At 42.1% G+C, this 10,565-nt stretch overlaps 1 protein-coding gene across 3 annotated transcripts in view; it reads left to right on the plus strand.

The window, feature by feature from the left end:
• Positions 1 to 5,941: 5,941 nt before the first annotated feature.
• LOC102308817 (transmembrane protein 132C) overlaps positions 5,942 to 10,565 on the plus strand; it is a gene marked incomplete at its 3' end in the record, with an annotated part of 8,989 nt that continues 4,365 nt past the window's right edge. The window contains 2 exon segments of one of the 3 annotated variants that reach the window (XM_005952991.3): positions 5,942 to 6,208; positions 10,270 to 10,358. In XM_005952991.3, the coding sequence (XP_005953053.2) occupies positions 10,283 to 10,358 (76 nt within the window). 3 annotated transcript variants of the gene reach the window in all.

Genomic DNA, 10,565 nt, shown 5'->3' on the forward strand with positions numbered 1-10,565 from the left:
CCAACCAACATATTAAGATAGTGAAGGTCTGCTAAAAGTCGAATTATACTAATGGTATACTTAATTCTGTTTCCATATCCCTCTGCTTTACATCTCCTTCTCTCAGTGTCGGGATCATTGTTCTCGTACAACTATCTGCTGTTCCTATTCTCATAATCCACAACGCACCACCAACCTATAGCACGCATGACATGGCGCACACACCCAACCACACCACAAATAACACTCATCCAAAAACCCAAACCACAACAGACACACATGCACACACTCCATAAACGATAGCTCAGAAACACAACAAAATTGCAGATACAACTAGACATGAGAACACGCAACAATTCGAAGAAATCTACACCACAATCAAAACACGCACACACACACACACACAGAACAACACAACACACACACACACACAAACACACACACACACAGAAACACACACACACAGAAACAGAAACACACACAACACACACAGACACACACACAGACACACACACACACAGAAACACACACACACACACACAGACACACACAGATAGCACAGACACACAAACCACACACAAACCACACTCTCACACACACACACACACCATGCACACAACCATAGAACCCACGCAACACCCATGCATACACATACCAGCACTTCCACACCAAAACAAAACAAGAACAACAGCACACACCGGAACCAATCATCCGACGCAAACACACACCACAGACACACATACAACACCACGCACACACCACACAAACACCCAACCACACACCACATGCATAGCGCAACAAACACAGACCCACCACATAGAGCAACGTACATTAGCACACCGACTGCACACTACACTGCACACTCACTACACACACACACACACACAAAGCACAAACACAACACAAACACTAAACACCACACTCACACAACACACACACCACACACACACACACACACACACACACACACACACACAAACACAAACACACACACACACACACACACACACACACAAAAACACAAAAACAACACACACACACACACACAATAACACACACACACGCACACAAAACACACACACAACACACACCATGCAAATCCAAACAACCAACCACGAACACACACGCCACCACACACCACACACACACACATCCTCCCCCACCCAACCACAACACACCACGCACACACATGGACACACATGCATCCACACACACACACACACACACACACACACACACACACACACACACACACGAGGAAGACTGTAATGGACATGATCACTCATACAAACAGACTTTTGTTCCAGGTCTGTAATTGTGTTTGTTGAGAGAGGTGATAGAAGTCAGGCGGATGTGATGATGTATCATCAGCATAAACCCAAGAAATGACTGACACTGTGGTTCTGATTCATCTGTCGCATAACAAAACTAACCGAAACATCTGAGTACCAAAACATATTTTACAATCACGAACCTGTTAAAGGGTTAAATTAAAATCACAAATGAATTACATATTTGGTCCATTTTATTAGAGCTCATAAAATGAATAAAACCAAAAATATAGTACACTTACTTGTCTTAATTTCATTTTATGCTTTATGTATACAGTTACCTTTGGCCTGCTCTTGTGTCACAGCTTATCGTCCATTGAAAAATAGCTCAGAATTACAGTTACAGATATGGAGCTTAGTTATGTTTTTTTTTCTTTTGTATTTAAAAGGCCTAAATGAAATTTAGGTAACATTTTTTATTTATTGTGTTTACAAGTCTTTGCTTTTCAAAACAAGCTAGTCAGTGGCAGAGAATTTACTGCCAAAGCAAAATTATAAGAAAAAACTAAATCCAATAACTTGATTTCCCATCCTGCTTCTTTGAACCTCACATCCACAGAGACTGAAACCTGCAGGTGCAGGAGTCACTGTTCAGGGATTTAAGTAAAAATAAATTCATTTTAATAATGCCAATGAAAACTTCTAAGAACTATTTTATCACAATATTATTACAGTTTTTTACAGACGCTAGGACACATTTCTCAATACTTAAGTCACCTTTGCAAAACTCCTCATACAGTGAGCACAACAGAAGTCTATGTGGGCTAAACTGAGGACCAGTTATTCAATTCAATTCAATTCAATTTTATTTATATAGCGCCAAATCACAACAAAAGTCGCCTCAAGGCGCTTCATAGATACAGAGAAAAACCCAACAATCATATGACCCCCTATGAGCAGCACTTTGGCGACAGTGGGAAGGAAAAACTCCCTTTTAACAGGAAGAAACCTCCAGCAGAACCAGGCTCAGGGAGGGGCGGGGCCATCTGCTGCGACCGGTTGGGGTGAGAGAAGGAAGACAGGATAAAGACATGCTGTGGAAGAGAGACAGAGGTTAATAACAGATATGATTCAATGCAGAGAGGTCTGTTAACACATAGTGAGTGAGAAAGGTGACTGGAAAGGAAAAACTCAATGCATCATGGGAATCCCCGGCAGCCTACGTCTATTGCAGCATAACTAAGGGAGGATTCAGGGTCACCTGGTCCAGCCCTAACTATATGCTTTAGCAAAAAGGAAAGTTTTAAGCCTAATCTTAAAAGTAGAGATAGTGTCTGTCTCCTGAATCCAAACTGGAAGCTGGTTCCACAGAAGAGGGGCCTGAAAACTGAAGGCTCTGCCTCCCATTCTACTTTTAAATACTCTAGGAACAACAAGTAGGCCTGCAGAGCGAGAGCGAAGTGCTCTAATAGGGTGATATGGTACTACAAGGTCATTAAGATAAGATGGGGCCTGATTATTTAAGACCTTGTATGTGAGGAGCAGGATTTTGAATTCTGGATTTAACAGGAAGCCAAAACAGGAGAAATCTGCTCTCTCTTTCTAGTAAATGGTAAATGGCCTGTATTTATATAGCGCTTTACTAGTCCCTAAGGACCCCAAAGCGCTTTACATATCCAGTCATCCACCCATTCATGCACACATTCACACACTGGTGATGGCAAGCTACATTGTAGCCACAGCCACCCTGGGGCGCACTGACAGAGGCGAGGCTGCCGGACACTGGCGCCACCGGGCCCTCTGACCACCACCAGTAGGCAACGGGTGAAGTGTCTTGCCCAAGGACACAACAACCGAGACTGTCCAAGCCGGGGCTCGAACCGGCAACCTTCCGATTACAAGGCGAACTCCCAACTCTTGAGCCACGATCCCCTAGTCCCTGTCAGGACTCTTGCTGCAGCATTTTGGATTAGTTGAAGGCTTTTCAGCGAGTTTTTTGGACATCCTGATAATAATGAATTACAGTAGTCCAGCCTGGAAGTAATAAATGCATGAACTAGTTTTTCAGCGTCACTCTGAGACAGGATATTTCTAACTTTAGAGATGTTGCACAAATGGAAGAAAGCAGTCTTACATATTTGTTTAATATGTGCGTTGAAGGACATGTCCTGGTCAAAAATGACTCCAAGGTTCCTCACAGTGTTACTGGAGGCCAAGGTAATGCCATCCAGAGTAAGAATCTGGTTAGATACCATATTTCTAAGCTTTTCAGGGCCGAGTACAATAACCTCAGTTTGATCTGAATTAAGAAGCAGAAAGTTAGCGGCCATCCAGGTCTTTATGTCTTTAAGACATTCCTGCAGTTTAACTCATTGGTGTGTGTTATCTGGCTTCATGGACAGATAGAGCTGGGTGTCATCTGCATAGCAGTGTAAATGTATGCTATGTCTTCTAATGATGCTGCCTAAGGGAAGCATGTATAATGTAAACAGAATTGGTCCTAGCACTGAACCCTGTGGAACTCCATAATTAACCTCAGTGTGTGAAGAGGACTCTCCATTTACATGCACAAACTGGAGTCTATTAGATAGATATGATACAAACCACTGCAGCGCAGTACCTGTAATACCTACAGCATGTTCTAATCGCTCTAATAGGATATTATGGTCGACAGTATCGAACGCTGCACTGAGGTCTAGCAGGACAAGCACAGAGATGAGTCCACTGTCAGAGGCCATAAGAAGATCATTTGTAACCTTCACTAAAGCTGTTTCTGTGCTGTGATGAGCTCTGAAACCTGACTGAAACTCTTCAAATAAACCATTCCTCTGCAGATGATCTGTTAGCTGTTTGACAACTACTCTTTCAAGGATTTTTGATATGAAAGGAAGGTTGGAGATTGGCCTATAATTAGCTAAGACTGCTGGGTCTAGAGATGGCTTTTTGAGTAAAGGTTTAACTACAGCCAGCTTGAAGGCCTGTGGTACATAGCCGATCATTAGAGATAGGTTGATCATATTTAAGATCGAAGAATTAATTAATGGCAGGACTTCTTTGAGCAGTTTTGTAGGAATGGGGTCTAAAAGACACGTTGATGGTTTGGAGGAAGTAATTATTGAAGTTAACTCAGAAAGATCAATTGGAGAAAAAGAGTCTAACTTAACATCAATGGTACTAAGAGTAGCTGTAGATAATATTACATCTGTGGGATGATTACTGGTAATTTTTTCTCTAATGATAAAAATTTTATTTGTGAAGAAGTTCATGAAGTCATTACTAGTTAACGTTAAAGGGATGGTTGGCTCAAAAGAGCTCTGACTGTTTGTCAGCCTGGCTACAGAGCTGAAGAGAAACCTGGGGTTGTTCTTATTTTCTTCAATCAGTGATGAATAGTAAGATGTTCTGGCTTTGCGGAGGGCTTTCTTATAAAGCAGCAAACTATTTCTCCAGGCTAAATGATGATCCTCTAAATTTGTGACACGCCATTTCCTCTCCAGCTTACGAGTCATCTGCTTTAGGCTACGTGTTTGAGAATTATACCACGGAGTCAGGTACTTCTGTTATCATTCTGTTATCATTGTTTTGGCACAAAATGCATTCAATGACTACATCTCTCAAATTTCATGAATTATCTTCTCACTCAGACACAACAACTGCCAAAAATCTTTGTACGTACAGGACATTTTGCATGTGCTTACATACTGTTTTCAAAACTGTTAAACTTATGGCCAAAACAATAACACAATGCAAAACTTAAAAAGACAGCAAAATGCAACAGCAATATTTTATTGAAACATATTTTAAATCTAAAAATGCAGTTTAACCAGCCACAGCTGATTCTCATTGTAGATGAACATCTGCACAGGTGTTACTCCTTCAATCTTTCAACTCCTTCAATTCTGGCAGCCAGGAGATTCTTTCCTAGGTGTGTTGCCCTAGATGACATGAGATGTGATGTGGATGAGAACCTGTGGCCAAATGGAGGAGACCGAGTAGATTAGCATTACTATTGTATGTGTATCAGTGGATGGTGTGTATACAGATTCTTGTATTTTGGGATTACTTAGTGCAAAAAAATAAAAATACATAAACAAATATTAACGAATTCTGCATGATGTCTGATTCATTCCAGTAACATATATTGAAATTATAAACAGAGATGTGTCCTTGTTTTACACAAGAAAACACTGTAATGCTACATGTTGTTAGTGTTTTTTAGGTCATTGTTTTGTGGGTGACAAAGTGTGTTTGTCGGCTGTCAACCTTTGCTAGTGTTCTGGAAGAATGAGTTTATTTGAGACCTGAATGAAGTGTTTTGGTAGTTGTCGTGCATTTTGAATGTGAAATGAGCTGCTTTGCCAAGCTGACGGTCAGTTAGGAGGATTGTGTGAAGAGTTTTGCAAAAGTGACCTAAGTATTGGGAAATGTGTCCTAGCGTCTGTAAAAAACTGTAAATCCACCATAACCCATACCATTAAACCATAAGCAGCTACTGTAAGGAGTGTCACATTTACTACTTCTACTACCCAACAATCCACCATACTGTAGATGCACAGAATCACCAAGATGTCTGAGAAAACAAAAAGTGACAGATGCACAAAAAGGGGTGAGGGGAGGAGAGTAGGAAGATAAACCTATAAGAAACAATGAGCTCATAAAGAACTGCATGGGGGGAGGAGCGTGGAGGAGATTACTTACTATATTAAATGAGAAAATCTGTATTGGATGAATCTGGTGCAGAGAGGGAGGGACGCATGAGAGCGAGTAAGAGGGGCTTAAAGCAGCAGCATACCACTAAAGATAACCAAGAAAGACAAAAAGGAGAGTATTATTTTTCATATTAATGATTTTTCTTGCTTTAAATCATTTTTGTTCTTTTACTGGAATCAGTGACGTCAACAAGTTTTAAAATGCCTCAAAAAACAGTTGGAATCTGGAGCTGAAGTAGACAAATGCAGGTGAGTGTTTTATATCTGTGTGTGTGTGTGTGTGTGTGTGTGTGTGTGTGTGTGTGTGTGTGTGTGTGTGTGTGTGTGTGTACACTCTTTGTGTAAATGTTTTAACAGAATAAATAATGAATCATCAACTTTCTGCTTGTAGAGTAGGTTCAGTTCAGGTTTGTCTCACAGAGTAACCAGTTGTGTGTTTGCTCTGGATGACTTTAGCGTGTTTCATCTGTGTGAGCCATGTCCAGACATTGATCCTGACACTGACCAATGAGAACATTTCCTGACACACACAGATATATTTAGCTGTACCTTCTGTTGTTTGGGCTGTGATCCTGTGCTGGCACATGCCAGCTGAGCTATGACAGCGCGTAGGCTTTTCTCTTTTCTCTGTTTTGGCCATTTTGTAGCTTGTTAAAAATAAGTTCGAGTTGCCAGAAGTGCAAATCCTGTCGCCAGGAAACATAAGGTTTGTTGTTTACAGCTGTTTGTGTGATCTTAAAAAATACCTGTAGCCTTACAGGTCACTCACAGGATTCAAATGCTCTTCAGGGTGCAGTTCCCCCCTCCAGGGGCAAGGGTACCTAGACCCGGTTGTAGAGTACGCTTGGGGAGTGTGATCGTGTGTACAGCGTCTCTTTATGTCTGTCTCCACGTTGGTTGAGTGTGGAGTAAGTGCATATGAGAGCATGAGGGTGGGAATGGATGTTTGTATCTGTGTGTGCCTGTATGTCTGTGTCTATATGTCAGGTTGGGTGTCAGGCGCCACCTCTCTGGGGACATCTCAGGCCCTCCAAGGTTTGGAGGCCTATCTCCCCCACCACCACTTCCCCTGCCAGTGGCGGACTCCCTCAGACATCGGTGCGTTGGTGGTTCTTTGTGTCCGGGGATGGGCGTCCAGGTACACACCGGCTCACTCCTTGGCGGCCGCTTATCGGGGCCTGGAGCCTGGGGCTCGCTCGGGCCACTTCGGAGGTGGGGTGCCCCCGGCCTCTCGGCCTGGGGCTCGGTCACTCAGGCAGAGCTGGCTGCCGGCGGAGCTCACGGGCGCGTCACTGCAACTCCCCCTGGCTTCTGCTCCGCGGCTGCTGAGTGAGCCCTCATCTGGGACTCTCCTCAGCTCTTTCTGGGACAGTGGCGCGGCTGCCCCTCTGTTGGTCTTCCTTGGTCTCTTGTGTTCTGGGGGCCTCTGGATGTCTGGAGTTTTGATCTCCTCCATACCTGCTTCATGCCCTGGAGGACGGGGCTGTGGCCCCCCCACACCCTCTAGCAGATCATTACATGAAGGAACCTTTTAAAAAACAAGCGCGTCCATGCTCACAGGTGTACCACGGGTGATCACACCCACAAACTACACCCTTTTTGGCTCCTACCTCAAAGCACACTGTGTTGCTGTTGATCTTATGTGCTGCACAATAATGTTTAATATTTAGTATTTACTGTCATATTCCCATATATCATTGTGATGTTGTTTATTCTATTACTCTTGTTCTCTTCTGCTTGTTTTCTTTTTTCTTTCTCAGCAGGTGACTCCAGGTGATTGATATATGCATTTTTTTTCTTCTCTGCTCTTCTGTTGGTTTTTGTCTTTTGCCCTTCTCCCCCGTCCCTCTTCTCAGCTGTTTCTCTTTCCCTCTTTCTTTCTCCCCTTCTTTCCCCCAGTCAAGTCTGTCCCGTATTCAGTAAGTGAAAATAAAATAAACAATAAAAGGTGAATCAAATGGACCATTACGGCAAGGCTGGGATGGTCAATTTGGTAAAGTAAATCCGTTGGGCATCTTTCTTTGCCTTTAGACAATAATTCTGGTGGCAAAAGAGCCAAACGGGACAGGCCAAAAAAAAGAAAAAAAATGCTCTTCAGACTAAGAGGACGGATGATGTCTATCATATCCATCACAGCAGTCATTACATTAAATATTCATAATTGTAGATAATGTATATAAAGCTTATGCATAAAAAGGAAGATCTGTGATCACTCCTTGGCCTTTACATTATGAAGCAACTGTGTTCATGATCTGGTGCTTCTAAATCAAATATAACTGAACTGTCTGCTTTCCTGAGTGTTTAGTTGCTAGTCTATTCTCACCCCAACCGGTCGCAGCAGGTGGCTTCGTCCCTCACTGAGCCTGGTTCTGCCGGAGGTTTCTTCCTGTCTTTGCTTACAGGGACTCATATGATTGTTTGGTTTTCTCCAGATGTATTATTGTAGGGTCTACCTTACAATATAAAGCGCTTTGAGGTGACTGTTGTTGTGATTTGAAGCTGTGAAAATAAAATTTAATTGAATTTAAAGTTTATATTACTTCCACTTTCCCACACTGTCAAACTCAATGCTGACGTTCTTTCTCTAGCGCTGTCATTTTCTTTTACACCTTCATTGAGCCAATCAGCGTGCAGCCTTCCTCCTCCCCATCTCCCCTTAACCTGCTCACCCAGAGCACCATCCAACCACCATCATTATCTAGACTCCAGAGGGGTCCTGTCCTAATTTCTGTTAATGCTGCAATTCTGTTCTGCTATTATGGATCACCACATCAAATCTTTCATTAAGCGTGTATTAAAGTTTATTCTTTAAGGGTAAGGATGTCACATGTGAAACGGTATTCACGAGCACAATCACCGTACATATGCAGGACCAGAGGGGTCATCTGCATCAAAATAAAGAATTTTGTGCTTCATTAATGAGTTGTGCAGTCAAATATGCAATAATTTAACTAATTTACAAATTCATTTTAAAATTATTTTATTTAGAAATTACTAAAGATATTTATTATTTTATCATTTAATGTAAAATATAAACATTTATTATAGATCAGAATTTCAAAATGAATTGTTAGTCTGTTAATAAATGAATAATACAAAAGGATTTTACCATTTGCCATATGCAGCAGCAAACTTCCTGATATCAGGATGTCAGGTTCTCATTTGCAAAATGGAGAAGCAGGTTTTCTACCACTGGGATGCCAGCTTCTCCGCAGAAGACATTCCTTTCGGCACTAAGGTGCCAGGTGCTCTGTGTCTATCCCTCATTTGCAAATCCAGAAATTAACTTTTATAGCACTGGATTGGCAGCTTCTGCCATCAATCATTTGCACCCTATTGATCAGTTAACATGAACTGCGAGGCTGCTACAGGGTTAGATGCGCAAAACTGACTTCACTGTAAAAACAATAGAAAAGGATTGTTTTGTTTCATTTCAGACATACAAGTACAGTTTTTGTCAAAACTAAATATTTTTTATCCCAAAGCAGGAAGATATCCACCTTCACCTTCCTAACATGGGTGTACTGTAGTACTGTTACTATGACAGTTCATTAAGGCTTAATTATGCCTGCCTAATCAAGCAGGTAAGTTGAAGCCAAGTGTAAACACGGAGACAGAATACGTAGACCGAGCTGAGGAAATACACCTGAAGACAATTTGTCCTACAGTGTGAGCAGGTAGATAAATCCTAGGATGAGTTTTGGGCTAGAAGGCTGTAACTGTAGCAGAGGTCAAACCTGAGTAGGATCCTGTCCAGTTTTTTCTCTCTCAGTGAGAGACGCAAAGGAAACAAGAGGCCTGGGAACTGTGGATGAGCCTCACCTGAAACAAAAGAACAGGGCCTACAGGCGTGGTTTATATTAATGGTCACCAAGAAGAAGTTAACCGGCCTTTGCCTTGAAGTTCCACGACAGTGAAAAACTTTACTTTCAGCACGAGATAGTAAAAGACTGAGTAATTGTATGTACATGTTTGATATGACATATGATATTTGCATAACTAATTTATCACAGTTATGCAGACAGAAAAAAACTGTATAATCGTTCCACCCTGGAAAACGAACAGCTTGAGAAATCATTAAAAGGCCTATCAAAGCCATTATATTCATACCTGTGTGTATGCAATCCTGTGACTGTCAGTTGAGACAACATGGTGATAACATAACCTTCTTCATAAGGTTATGAAGTGGGCTTGATTGTACGAGTGGTTGAAGCCCGTCCACTCACCCTGTGGGGGAGGACGAGCCGATTATCTGCCAGCTGAGTATGGATGAGGTTTGAAAGTTTCATATTGGCTTCACTGTGCTGCAGGAGACCTGCAGTGATGGAAGGTGTCAGCTGTGTCACTGTGTGGTGGGGACGAACAGGAGAGCTGCTGCTGCTTTGGATTTCCATCACAGGTGAGTCATTATTGTGTATTACTGTGGATCACAGCTGCTCACCTGTTGTTATTGTTGTCATACTTTCATTCTCTCAGATCATTATCTATGTTCACCTTATACCAAAGATGTCAAGCTGGAAGCTGGTTCCACAGAAGAGGGGCCTGAAAACTGAAGGCTCTGCCTCCCATTCTACTTTTAAATACTCTAGGAACAACAAGTAGGCCT

The sequence above is a fragment of the Haplochromis burtoni genome, unplaced genomic scaffold (genome assembly GCF_018398535.1).
Source record: "Haplochromis burtoni strain Fernald_Lab_line unplaced genomic scaffold, NCSU_Asbu1 Contig_2082, whole genome shotgun sequence".
NCBI lineage: Eukaryota > Metazoa > Chordata > Actinopteri > Cichliformes > Cichlidae > Haplochromis > Haplochromis burtoni.